This window comes from Biomphalaria glabrata, chromosome 12 (assembly GCF_947242115.1).
Source record: "Biomphalaria glabrata chromosome 12, xgBioGlab47.1, whole genome shotgun sequence".
NCBI classification, from domain to species: Eukaryota; Metazoa; Mollusca; class Gastropoda; family Planorbidae; genus Biomphalaria; species Biomphalaria glabrata.
In genome coordinates, this window is record NC_074722.1 from 28,431,331 (window position 1) to 28,445,745 (window position 14,415).

The following is a 14,415-nucleotide window of genomic DNA, read 5'->3' on the forward strand; positions in this document are numbered from 1 at the left end:
GGAAATGGGCGTGGGGAGTTGATTTCTTGTATTTGTGAGCATGCTAACTTAAACCTATAAAAACCAAAGAGAAGAAATGAACTTGAATGATCTGGCTGGAGAAAACTGACATTCAAAAGATCGGAGATATATGAAAAGATTAAGCACACGTCCTCTCTGAGCGTCAATTTAAAACTGAACTCCGCCCCCGAGTTTTATGTGGACACGCCCACTTCCGATTGATGAAAATCAATGTAATTAGACCTGCAGATTAAAAAATTGGGCTTAACTTCTATGGTATCTATATGCAAACACCAAGAAAACAGACGAAGGCACCCTTAACATTTTCTGTCCTCTAAATGTATTTTGTTACAATACTTCTATTCAAGTAAGAACTTCATGGAACCTGGAACCAGCCTGCAATCAGCCAGGAACCAGCAAGGACGCTGATCTTAAAAACGGCTCTAACAAGTTTTCTAGAAATTAAACTGTTGACGTATATCGCTAAGAGCAGAATTACTAGCTCGTTGGCCACATGGACAAAACTCTAGTTTGACCGTTGTAATTTTTCAAAGTAAAAAAAAATAAATAAATCTAAATTTGGCTTGAGTACTAGACTTAGAGTAACTTAGACCGGTTTGGAAATGCTATCACGTTTGGGAATTTCCGAATGTAAGACATTATTGATTCAAGAATATACAAAGTTGATGTTTGGGAAAAGTGTGTGTAGCGTCTTCTTAGTCTAGATTTAAAGGCCTATCGTTGGAATTATTCAATAATAATAATAGTAATAAAATATAGCGTAGTCAATCGTAATTTACAGATATTATGCGATAAGTACATTGAAAGTGATCGTAAGTTTATTGAAAGATTATCTAAGCTTTATTTTTATTTTGTACGCGATTCTAATCCATATTACAGTCCATTGGTCTGCCTAAGACAATAATAGCCTACTGCTCACAGGATTGTCGAGGATCTGGACAAATGATGGTGTCAGCAATTCCTGGACATCGAAAATACTTCACAAGTTTGATGACGTAGTGTGGCATTGTTAGTTGGTCAACTACAGGCAACATATTGGCAGTGTCTGGGGCAGATAACAAGGTGACTTTATGGAAAGATAATCTTGAATCTCAGTGGGTGTGTATCAGTGACATACACAAAGGTCATGGGACCCGGACCATCGGAGAAAGACCATCGTCAGGATGATAGTGGACCATATATATTTTAATATCAAATATTTCAATGACAATTTTTGTTGTTGTTTTTATTCAATTATTTTACTCTTTCATAATATTAGGAATTTTTGGAATTTAAATATCAGTTTAAACGATAAAAATAGTGTTCAAACTACAATAAAATATCTGTCTTTTAATATCCTCTTTTTTTCCAGCCAATATTTAGTGTTGATAATTGGCTTATATAAAAATAGATGTTTATGATTATTTTTTTTTTTTAATTTGACTTTCTTTTTCTTTTTTTTTTTTTGTTTTTGTCATTTGAGTTTTTTAGTCTTGTCTTTCTAGTTATTAAAGTGAACAGAATGAGTTAATTAGACAATAAAAGAAAAGAAATAAGTATTTTCTAGTGTAAAGTATACATGTAAAAATATTTTTTAATTTGTTCTGAAATAAAATCTGTGTAATATGTTTAGATGTTTCCTAGTCTCAGTGCTGCTAAACACATGAATTTTATGTCCATTTTATGTCAGTGTTTAGATGTTTACTACAATGATGTTCGATGAACGCAAGATGGCAACACTGAGAAAAGGTTAAATAAAAAAACCCCTACTTTTTTAGGTTAAAAAAAACAAAACCTAGATCTAGACTAGATCTTTAGAGTTCTAAATCAGAAGTATAGGTCTAGTGTTAAATCTAGATATCTATATATTGAAGATACATAGGCGTTACCCGCTGGCAGAATCAGAAACATCGTATGTTCAACAACTGCCGGTGTCACGCGTTCGATACCTCGGTCTGACCCAAATATTTTTATTTATTTATTATATTTTAAGTTTAATAATAAAGGTATAATGAAGGTATAATGAAGGTATAGTATGTTTTGGGAATGTACTTTTAAATGTTTTTCGTGTCCGATGTTTATTTCGCAACAAGTTGGGTTTTTTTTTAGCTTGCAAACATTTTTTAATTACCCGAACGGAATCTAAAGTATTTTTGTTTTAATTGAGAATTTTCATTTTTAATAATTAAGCTCCCACTAAATATGAGAAAATAGAAGGAGGAAAAAAGAGAAGTGATAGGAAGAAATGTAGCGGCGATGTCATGAAACTCAAAGAAAAACGTGAATAAAAAACTGATAAGACGCAGATTGTTTGTAAAATGTTTTACATGTTTCGGATGTTCCTTCAGAGTTGAAGATAGTTTACTTCCTAGTCCAAACCTCCCGCAGGACGACGGGGGGTGGGAGCGGGCAGAATTTGAACCCTCGACCATCGATAAATCCGAACGACAGTCCAGCGCTCAAACCGCACGACCAGGCAGCCATCCTAGAAATTGCGAGAAACTTTGAAATAGGAAACATACAAAACGTCAAGGACGTTGTATTGAAAGATTATCTTGCCAACTAAATACTAAAAAGTACTTTGTCAGCGGCGTAGCTAGGGGGGAAGGCGGGGGCGGGGGGGGGGATTTGAAAATCCCCCGGCCCCCACTTAATGTGGGGGGGGGGGGTGAAATGAGCGTTTTTTTTCTTTACATTAAAAATTAAATACTACGCAAAATGCAGGCGCCCATGTTGTCTGTACTGCAAGATAAAGATCTTAGAAGTTTGATTCTTAAGTGCTGAAAAGGGAAAAAAAAATAGTTTGTTAAAATACCTTGCTTTATCAATACATCTGTATTATTAATTAGACCAGATACACTAAAAGGCTTGTTTTTTTATGGATTAGCTTCCATGTATGAAAATATGTAATCTTATCTTACCTTATATAATAATGACGAAGATGATTACGTCCTACGCGTCATGCATTTAGTCATGCATATTAACAAATGATCTAAATTCTGCGAATTCACTGGTTTTCCTGGCTGCCTCAGGCAACCCATTCCATGCTCTAATAGCACTAGGGAAGAAGGACTATTTGTACAAATTTGTCCTAGCATATGGAACGAGGAATGTGCCTTTATCTTTGTGTCTTGATCAATATTGATCAAAAGTTGAAGCCGAGTCAATGAAATATTAAAATTTAGGACGTAAGTTGATAAACGTGGACAACGAAATCATTTAAAAAGGTTAAGCAGATCCGACACCTTCGACACGTCACCCGAGGTCACGGTTGGTCTCATCCAGTCTTAATTCCATTCCCACCATTTTCCCGACGTCATTACAGTTGTCGCACTCAATATAAGACACTGGGGGGGGGGGGGGTTAAATAAAAGTGTCGGGATAAGAACTTGTTTGGGAGGAGAAAAAGGAGGAAAGGAGGGAGAGAGAGGGGGGGGGATGAAAGCCTGAGAAAGAACGAATGGGTGTGAGGGTGAGGTGTATAAAGGAGTGTGAGAGAGGGGAGGAGGCTAGTAAAGAGAGTATTAAAAGAGAAAGAGGAAAGACAGAAAAAAGGAAGGCATTAAGAGGAAGAAAAAAGAGAGAGGAAGAGATCAGGAAAAAGGGAGAGATACAGAGACAGAAGGAGAGATGAAGAGAAAGGGAAAGATACAGAGACAGAAGGAGAGATGAAGAGAAAGGGAGAGATAAAGAGAAAGGGAGAGATAAAGAGAAAGGGAGAGATAAAGAGAAAGGGAGAGATAAAAAGAAAGAAGGAGAGATAAAGAGAAAGAGAGAAAGGGATATTAAGAAAGGGACACAGAGAAAGATCAAGAGTGAGGAAGGAAGTGTAAGAAAAAGAGAGAGAGAGAGAAGAAGAAGAGTGAGACAGAGAGGTATTAAAGATGTAAATCAAGACTAAATAGACTTTATAATAACCACACAAAAATATACTGGAGAGATGCATCACAATGGGGAAAAAAGGGGGAGGAGCCTCCAGTGAGTGTCCAGTTTGGAAGATGTGCGGCTCTGGAGGACGAATGACAAGGAGCAGATGTCATCTCGTAAATATACCCCCCTCTTTCCTCCCTGCTTCCTTTTTCTGTAGTTCTTTTAAAAACTCCACTTCTTTAAACCGAAACTAAAAAAAGAAAAGACCACCTCAGCTGTTATCTGATATGAGATTTTGGTGCTGGTGATGTGTGCGCGTGTGTGTGTGTGTTCGGAGCCGGGGAGGTATCGCCACTCCATCTGAGCCATCTCTGATACCAAGAACAACGAAAGCCTCTCAGCTAGCCATTGGGCATTTCCGGGAGTGATTTAGATTTAAGCCGATGCTCCGAACGCTGACAAACAAATTGGGGTGGCGTCGATATCTCCTAGTCCACACTGTCAAGAAAGAGAAAAAAAAAAGAGCAAGCAGAAAAGTCTTGCTAGATCTTTTATTCTCCCCCCGTAGGAATTCTAGAAAACACAGTGTATTTGAACTAACACAAAAACGGGAAATTTGGTAATACTGACAAATGGGAAGCAATTACCCAATTGACACTAAAATTTTAGGATGTTGAACGCCTTGTTTTGAATAGAAGGTTCTTAATGTCTTCAAATCAGTTCGTATACTTCCTTATTTTGTATTCATTTTGTACGTGTACGGTGTCCAAATTTAGGTTTATTTTCACAGGTAAATCTAGTTTTTTTTTTTTTTTTAAGTATGCCATGAAATGAGTACTAATTATTTTCAAGCTTGACAGAGCAGACCTCATCTATCACCGGTTCCCAAATGTTAAAGATGAATGAGTCTTTAAGTCTATGACTACTTTGAGGGCTGCAGTATTTCACGTGTCCACGCAGCCACAGCTGTGACCTACATATTTTGCCACATCCAGCGCAGACCTAAGAGGTCGTGTACACATGCTGCACTACACTGATTATATAATTCCTTTCCTTTATATCGTAATTATGTGCTACGCGTATCCATGTGTTCATCTAGTCGTGCGTGTCAATTGGAGACGTAAACTCTGCTAAGTCATATGTTGTCTTGGCTGATTCAGGCAACCCACTCCATGCTAAGTCATATGTTGTCTTGGCTGATTCAGGCAATCCACTCCATGCTAAGTCATATGTTGTCTTGGCTGATTCAGGCAACCCACTCCATGCTAAGTCATATGTTGTCTTGGCTGATTCAGGCAACCCACTCCCTGGTAAGTCATTGGTTATCTTGGCTGATTCAGGCAACCCACTCCATGCTAAGTCATATGTTGTCTTGGCTGATTCAGGCAACCCACTCCATGCTAAGTCATATGTTGTCTTGGCTGATTCAGGCAACCCACTCCATGCTAAGTCATATGTTGTCTTGGCTGATTCAGGCAACCCACTCCATGCTAAGCCATTGGTTATCTTGGTTGATTCAGGCAATCCATTCCATGCTAAGTCATTGGTTATCTTGGCTGATTCAGGCAATCCATTCCATGCAAAGTCTTTGGTTATCTTGGCTGATTCAGGCAATCCATTCCTTGCTAAGTCTTTGGTTATCTTGGCTGATTCAGGCAATCCATTCCATGCTAAGCCATTGGTTATCTTGGCTGATTCAGGCAATCCATTCCATGCTAAGTCATTGGTTATCTTGGCTGATTCAGGCAATCCATTCCATGCTAAGTCATATGTTGTCTTGGCTGATTCAGGCAATCCATTCCATGCTAACTCATTGGTTATCTTGGCTGATTCCGGCAATCCATTCCATGCTAAGTCTTTGGTTATCTTGGCTGATTCAAGCAATCCATTCCTTGCTAAGTCTTTGGTTATCTTGGCTGATTCAGGCAATCCATTCCTTGCTAAGTCTTTGGTTATCTTGGCTGATTCAGGCAATCCATTCCATGCTAAGCCATTGGTTATTTTGGCTGATTCAGGCAATCCATTCCATGCTAAGTCATTGGTTATCTTGGCTGATTCAGGCAATCCATTCCATGCTAAGTCATTGGTCATCTTGGCTGATTCAGGCAATCCATTCCATGCTAAGTCATTGGTTATCTTGGCTGATTCAGGCAATCCATTCCATGCAAAGTCATTGATTATCTTGGCTGATTCTGGCCATCCATTCCATGCTAAGTCATTGGTTATCTTGGCTGATTCAGGCAATCCATTCCATGCTAAGTCATTGGTTATCTTGGCTGATTCAGGCAATCCATTCCATGCTAAGTCATTGGTTATCTTGGCTGATTCAGGCAATCCATTCCATGCAAAGTCATTGATTATCTTGGCTGATTCTGGCCATCCATTCCATGCTAAGTCTTTGGTTATCTTGGCTGATTCTGGCCATCCATTCCTTGCAGTAATGGCACTTGAGTTGAAGCGGTAGTTCTATGAGCCGGGTCGAGCATTTAGAAACAGAAATGTGCCTTTATATTTGTGTCATTTTAAAGTATTTCATTTGTCTGTGTTTTATATATATGTTATTGTTTAGTGTTTTATGAATCTTCTCCATAAAGAAGTGATTTTACTAACGGTTCTACTGTTGTCAAGTTTGAATATATTCATTTGTGATAAGTATCGGTGTCTTTGGTTGGTATCTGGATTTGTATCTAGTCTCCTTAATTCTAGTTAATTCTAGTCATAAACAATCTTTAGGTCTAGGGGTCTAGTCTGAATTGTGATTCCTTAAATTGGGAAAAACAAATATTGGCCCAAAGTGTAGGTTGATCTTTGTGTATATGTGTGTGTGTGAGCTTGTGTTGTTGTGACATGGTCAGAAAATGTGAAGATGTGTCAAATTACAAAAATAATATCTTCCCAAGGGATCTCCCTTAGTGTATCTCTGTTAGTCTTGTGCAAGACATGAATGGAAAATACTTTTTAAAAAAACATAGCTTATATAAGGGAGAGAACTGTACATTTACAGTCATTTATCTCAATACTGTAAGATTTATTTCCTTTTACTACATCAAACAAAATTAATTAAATATCTCTAATGATTAATTAATTGTCTTTTTTTTTTTTTTTTTGACTGATTCGTGTTTTGTTATGGACACTAAATAGCTGGGCAATGTTTCAGCTGGATCCGAGAACGAGAAGTGGGAGATATAAAGTGTGCACAATTTGTACCGAGATGTGTACCAGACAGACGGAGAGAGTTGATATAAGCTTTGCGAATACGTTATTAAGCTATTCTTGTGCATCGCTTGCCGGAGGTAGATTCGTCCGGTGTCTACTTCTATTGTCACTGAGGCTCTTCTTCAGGTGGAAGCTTTACTCTGTTTCGTTTGTAATTAGGCACTTCTCACTGCGTGATTCATTATGTGCATCACATTGGGAGGGGGGGGGGCTTCCAGTGGGTCCAGTTTGGAAGATGTCCGGCGCTGGAGGACGGATGACAAGCGGTAGATGTCATCTTATCATCTCCAACTTCATATACTCAAGTGGACGCCAAAGGGCTTATGTTTATGTGGTTTAGAGGAAGTCACGTGTCCGGCCAAACTAAATGTCTCATGCTCCTTCAAACACGAAAAACTAAAAGTTTCGAACTTTCAGACAATCGGCTCAGTAGCTGAACAAAGGTACTGACTTTGTGTTTGTTCATGCTATTGTTTTTTAAAATATTTTTAAAAATTGTATTATATGATTAATTCATTGATGCCAATGTTGTTGTTTTTTCTTTCCATAGAGAATTAAAGTTGTGTTTGGAAATTTCAACCACTATTACTTCTGGGATTACTTTACACGTTATGGACGTCAAAAGAATTAAAACAGTTCCTCTTCTCCAATATGGTCACGTGACGGTTATAAGGCCTATTAGCTTTTTGTTGAAGCCAGCTGTTATTTTAACCCTTTTTCTCTATAAATCTACAAACACTTCACTTCCCTGCATTCCGCAGAATAGCGGTTCTCTGGAGTACAATTGCAGCCTTCCATGTCCCTGCCTAAACTTGACAGAATGTGTACGTCCTCTTGTCTGTCCAAGTGGGTGCAGAGAAGGACTTTCCGGGGCGAAAGTGCCCGCGGGGTGTTCTGAGGTCAGACTGGAACGCGGGGAATCACGACCTCATCCGTTTCCGAGACGTTCTCTGGTCGACAGTGTGACGTACAGATTTTCCTCCATGGAGAGCTGCGTCATGGTGCCCGCAGAACAGGCGTGGAGGAAGCGCTGGGAGGTCACCACCAACGTCACGATCGCCGTCGAGCACATTGCGATCGTGTTGGGTGTGAATCCCTCTGTGGAGGAAGCCTTTTACGTGACATTCATTTCACTACTTCACGGAAACGCTTCTTCATTTCAAGTCCCCTTAGACTCTACCCTCGTCAACTCCTCGGTTACACTGAGCCAGAAGCTCAAGAGACTGACCATCGCCGACTTTCTTCTCATCGAGAGCGTTATCTCTAAGAACAATACAGTGTGCCTAAGCGACGAGGCGGCCGAGGTGACGGTGAAAGGCCAGCCTGTGTGCGCATACGGGACATGGGGTGCCATGTGCGACCAGACATGCAGATGCCCATGCGACGCGGTAGAGTGCCACCCGTCCAACGGAAATTGTTGGGAGAGGGGGTACGCCTGCAGCCATGGGCAGTATGGCCCGTCTTGTTCCGAAACCTGCTCAGCGATGTGTGGAGGGAGCCCGAGGGAGTGTCACCTGTCCACAGGCGTCTGCAAAAAATGCGAAGACGGTGTGAGCTACGGCGCACGGTGCGAGATCCGGATGACCCCGGAAGAGATAGAATCCAAGGATATTAGATGTAAGGAGCTCCAAGACAAGCAGTGGATGCAACAACCAGAGGTGAAACGGGAACCCGAAAGGTCAAAGATGGACAGTTATGTCAAGTCCGGAAACTCTGTCCCGCTCATCATCGCCTCAGTCATCGTGACAACGGCCTTCCTCGTCGCCTGTGTCGCTTACGTCATGCTGATTCGTCACTGCGCGAGCCAGAAGTTGAGGAAGTATCAGCTGGCTGTGGACGAGAGAGACCGAAAACTCAGCATGGTGTCCTATACGGAGCTTCGAAAAGAGTACGCGGTAAGTCTCCACACAAGGTAACTGTTTCTTCTGGGCAAGGCTTGCGCGGTTGTTAAGATGCGAAATAATTTGGTTTCCAAACCGAGTTCGACCGGTTAGTTTTTTTTTTTTTAAATTGGGTTTATAGTGTATTCAACTGTTGTAAGTATCGGAAATCGTTTGGGGAAAGGTTGGTCGTGAAGTTTGCCAGTTTACATGTCTACAGAAGCAAATCAGCATTTCATTATAAACCTAATTGACCGTTACAAGAAAACTTAGCAGCATTCTTGAAACGTCATTGGTCAAGCTCAGGCCTAAAATTAGGGTCGAGTTGAGAGCCATGTTGAGGCCCGAGGGACATGTTTAGGTCCAAGTTGAAGGGTCAAGTTGGGTGGGGTCAAGGTAAAGGTCAAGTAGAAGGTTGTATATTATTCCATTCTTTTTTCATTTTTTTCCTTTTATTTTGTAATATATTTTTTAGCTTCTACGTACTCCATGCACGAGAATCTACACTGTTAGTAACATTGACCTTTCAACTCTAATTTTTTCCCCCCTGCTTGTTTGCCTAACGACATTCACCAAACATCGTTCGACTTATAACGTCTTCCTAACGTCCTCTGTCTACCTTTAATTCATCTTCACCTATCTCTTAGTCCAACTTTTTTTTTTTTAACCTTTTGGGCATCACACATGATCTGTTTAACAATATCGAATTACGTTTAGAGAAGATGTAAATGTCCATAAAAATTGATTATTAATATTTCTGGGTTTTTCTGTTAGACAATACACTGACTATCGATCTCTCTCTTTCTCTCTCTCTAACTCTCTCTCATAATAAACCGTTCAGTATTAGCGCTACTGACATATCCATAGATCCATCCCAGTGGAGCCACAGCCCCTGGAGGGCTAGGTCTGCTTTAACTCTCTTAAGCTTTTCTTCTCCACGCCCGAACTTTAAGTTGCTCTAGATCTGTTAAGGAGAGACCACTCGTTCTAATAGGCCTTAATACCGACATGCGACGTCACAACCAATAGCTCCTTGTCACGTCGTACAGACCTGCTGTGACGTAGCAACGGGATATTGGTCTCCATTGCGAAGTTGGAGGTCAGTGTTCAGGCCTCTGACGATTGGTTTGGGTAGGTTGCTAATACAGATATGTCATTGAGCTGAACCATCCATAACTTGACCATCGAAACAGAATAACTTGATATCAACAACCTCACATCTTTGACATCAAGGTTTGAAATAAATATTTGCTTTTTCTTAAAAGATCTTTCAGCACTGCAAGAGCTTTTTGAGTACTTTTAAAGATTTCAAAATTTTGACCTTTTTAAACACCTTCGAATCACATGTTAAATCTTTTTTATTGATCTTGAAATTTCTTTAGATTAGCTTGAAAATCTCTTTTATATGACCAGTTACATAACACTTTATGATCACCCTAGGAAAACTTGATGACCTGTTTAAAAACACTTTATGGTCTGTTAAAGAACACTTTATGATCTGTCAAAAAATACTTTATAGCATGTTAAACTACACTTTAAGACTTGTTAAAGAACACTTTACGACCTGTTAAAGAACACTTAATGACCTATGTAAGAACAATTAATGACCTGTTAAAGAACACTTAATGACCTGTAAAAGAACACTTAATGACCTGTGTAAGAACACTAAATGACCTGTTAAAAACACTTAATGACCTGTGTAAGAACACTTAATAACCTGTTAAAGAAAACTTAATGAACTGTTAAAGAACACTTAATGACCTGTGTAAGAACACTTAATGACCTGTTAAAGAACACTTAATGACCTGTGTAAGAACACTTAATGACCTATTAAAGAACACTTAATGACCAGTTAAAGAACACTTTATGACCGTGTAAGAACACTTAATGACCTGTTAAAGAACACTTAATGACCTGTTAAAGAACACTTAATGACCTATGTAAGAACACTTAATGACCTGTGTAAGAACACTTAATGACCTGTTAAAGAACACTTAATGACCTGTGTAAGAACACTTAATGACCTGTTAAAGAACACTTAATGACCTGTGTAAGAACACTTAATGACCTGTTAAAGAACACTTAATGACCTGTGTAAGAACACTTAATGACCTGTTAAAGAACGCTCTATGGCCTGTGTAAGAACACTTAATGACCTGTTAAAGAACACTTAATGACCTGTTAAAGAACACTTAATGACCTGTTAAAGAACGCTCTATGGCCTGTTAAACATTCTTATGGTCATTAACGTGTTTAAAAGAACTGCGGACTTATAAGTACATTTTTTTCTTACATATGAAGATGCTGTGTAGATTTTGTTTGTTTGTATCTCAACAGGAACGCTTCATGGCCAGTTCTAGTCCCCGCGTGGACTCTCGCAATGCACGAGCTTCTCCAGAAAATCTTGCACAAAAGACATCCGTCATATTCGCGTGGTCCAGTCCCCTGCTCGCTGTCATTAAGGACGTCCCGGAGAACAAGGGCACCCAACCAGGGCTTGCCAGTATGCTTTAGAAGTGACTATTGTTCACCATCTGCTGAATTATGAATTTAGTTTTCAAAATGCGTCATTCGATTAAAATAGGGGTTATCAAATAGACACTGGCAGAACTTTGTCATGCAAAATGTCTGCTTTTAAATAATTTGTTTTGCTTAAGTGCTTCAGTTTGGAAGCGATGGGTTCGGGTTGAAATCTTATTGGAGATTAAAAAAAAAATGTACGTTCAAAATTCATTCGTCAACGTTGAAAACTTTCGAACGAAGAAGGAATTCATTGGGAATACATCTTTGTGGGGGGTCTCCAGAGAACTGACTAAATCGTTGGAAACAAGAGAAGACCTCACCACTTTCTTTACGCTGGACTGTCGTTCGGACATGGCGATGGTCCCGAGTTCATACCCTGCTCGCTGCCATCCCACGTCGTCCTGAGAGAGAGGGTTTGGACTAGGACGTAAATTATCTTCAGCTCTGAAGGGACATCCGAAACATTTTGCGAACAAGGTCTATTAAATCCTGTTAGGGAAAGTGTTTCTGTACTCTTGTGATGATGGACCGAACCCAAGAAATAGCTCGACCAGTTATGAATAGACCTGCATTAGGTCACATACTAAATAAATGAATTCCTTTATAACAGTGATACAAACATCTTCTAGGTTTTTATTAGATGCAGGTCATTGGAACTAGGTCATTAGATGTAGGTCACTGAAACTAGGTTGTAATAATTAGGTCATTAGACCTGGGTCATGGCCAAAAACTATGTCAGGATTTCATTTGTATAATTTTGTTTCTACTAAAGTTTGGTCCTGATGAAGAGAAATATAAATTGTCACATTTAATGTGTTCTACCATTCAACACAAAGTTTACATTTACATATTCAAATTACTTGTGTCTCTCACACGTGATATATGTCCATATGTTGTCTGGTATTTCAATATGTCTGGTATACAATTGGATATTGACACATATAGTGCTTAAGTATTGTTGGGCCATAACATTGTAATTACATTGTTTTTCTCTCATGCCTCATAATCTTATAGTTTTATCCGTTTTTTGTATCCATATTTTAAACCCATTAGTTTTGTATGGAATGTCTGTCCGTCCGTCCCGTTTAGATCTCGTAAACTAGAAAAGATAGTGAAAATCTGACACCATAATATTTTAGACCATTCAAAGTTATGATTCTACGGCAACATTTTTCTTTTCTGAAAGCGAAAAATCTAATTTTTAAAATCACTTAGGCAAATGGATTTAGATTTTTTGTCTAAAAATTTTTTTTATTACATTTGTATTGCTAAGTTATGTAAGTTCTGTCACATTAATTACTACATTTACACACACAAAAAAAGTTTTGTTTTTTTTTAAAGAGAAAAAATCTATTTAGTATACATATAAGCTGGATATAATTTAAAACAACAATTAATAAGTAGTTTTTCATATTATCATGTGAAATGCAGTGATAATGGAAAATGTATCAGATAGGCCAGGTTCACATCTGACTTCACATTCACTTTCACCCATCCTTTGGTCTGCTGGACCGCTGGGGCACCACACAAGATCTGTCAACCTTCTTTCTTCATTCTTCTCTGTTAGAATTTCATTCTGATGTTCTTTCTGAAAATATTGAAACCTGCCTTTTTAGCTGCATGGGTGGACCACGTCGGGGGCCGATTTTGAGTTTGTGTTTCCACACAAACTGTGTTTGTAGCCTTGTGTTATTTTTAGATCTCAACGAAGTGGTCGTCTCCTTTCCATTAGGACTAAAACAGAAAGATTTAAAAACTCCTTTATCCCACTTTCGGTCAGAGTGTTACTAGATTATCTGTCGTCATCGAGAAGTACATGGAAGTCAAATTCATAAAGCGCTGGCTATGAATGTGTATGTAATTCGTGTGTGAATGTTTGAATTTTTCATCTATATTGTTATTGTACAGTAGTTACGCTGAGATTGTCAATTGTAGTCAAACTGTATTTCCATTTCATTGGATCAATAAAATTATCTTATCTATCTTATCTTATAATTACAGAAGTTTATAATTCTCAAATTCTTTTAGAATAGTTTTTTTTATATTATCATTATTATTTCTACAAGATGGGGTCTAGATGGGGACCTAGAAGAGGGTCTAGATGGGGTCTAGATGGGGTTTATAGATGTGGTTATAGATGGGGGTCTAGATGGGGTTATAGATGGGGGCCTAGATCGAGGCCGTTAGAGGCATAAACATGGAAATGTTGAATGTTTCAAGTTTTTTAGGCTTTGATGAGCCTAGATGTGTGTGGGGGTGTGGGGTGTGGCCTAAATCGTGACCGTCAGAGGAAATCCTGGAAATGCCGAACGTTGGATCCATATGTTCCAGAACGCAGCCTCTTTTTGTTTCTGTCGGTAATTGCTGCCAAACAACGAAAAAAAACTTTAAAATATGTTGGCAGCTATGTCTGTAATTCTGTCACGAGAACAAAAAAAATCGTATTTCTCTATTATATGGACCTGTAAGGATACAACATTTAGACTATGTGTACAATAATAATAATATTTATAATTTTATGTATTTATTTATTTTTAATTATCACGACTGAAAACTATGGAATGCATTTCCTGAAATTCAATGTTATTGTCAAATGCCGAAAATGTGGAAAGTCGAAGAACCAATCGAACACTTAAGGGCAAGCTTCCCGGGTACGCTGTTCTGCCTCATCGTGGCACCTGGGTGGAAACGGCTACTTGAGGGGGTAGCTAGGCTAAATGAATGGCGAAACATAACTCCCGTGGGGATGCCCACGGGTAGACGAGAGTCAACCTCTTGCACGGGCGGGGTTGTAAAAAAGTCCCCACGAACATGTCCCACATCCATGCGCTGTTCCTCAAAAGGACCGTTACATCAATGGCGGTTCCCACACAGCTAGCTTGGTACAACGAAGGAAAATGACGGTGGCTCCCGGTGCCCTCGGCCT

General features: G+C 39.1%; 1 protein-coding gene across 1 annotated transcript; it reads left to right on the top strand.

The window, feature by feature from the left end:
• Window positions 1–4,528: 4,528 nt before the first annotated feature.
• On the top strand, window positions 4,529–13,484 carry LOC106065295 (uncharacterized). Its single transcript, XM_013224078.2, has 3 exons — window positions 4,529–4,660; window positions 7,637–8,981; window positions 11,304–13,484. The coding sequence occupies exons 2-3, from the start codon at window positions 7,698–7,700 to the stop codon at window positions 11,478–11,480; spliced, it is 1,461 nt and encodes a 486-aa protein (XP_013079532.2). The 5' UTR covers window positions 4,529–4,660; window positions 7,637–7,697; the 3' UTR covers window positions 11,481–13,484.
• The last annotated feature ends 931 nt before the right edge of the window (window positions 13,485–14,415 follow it).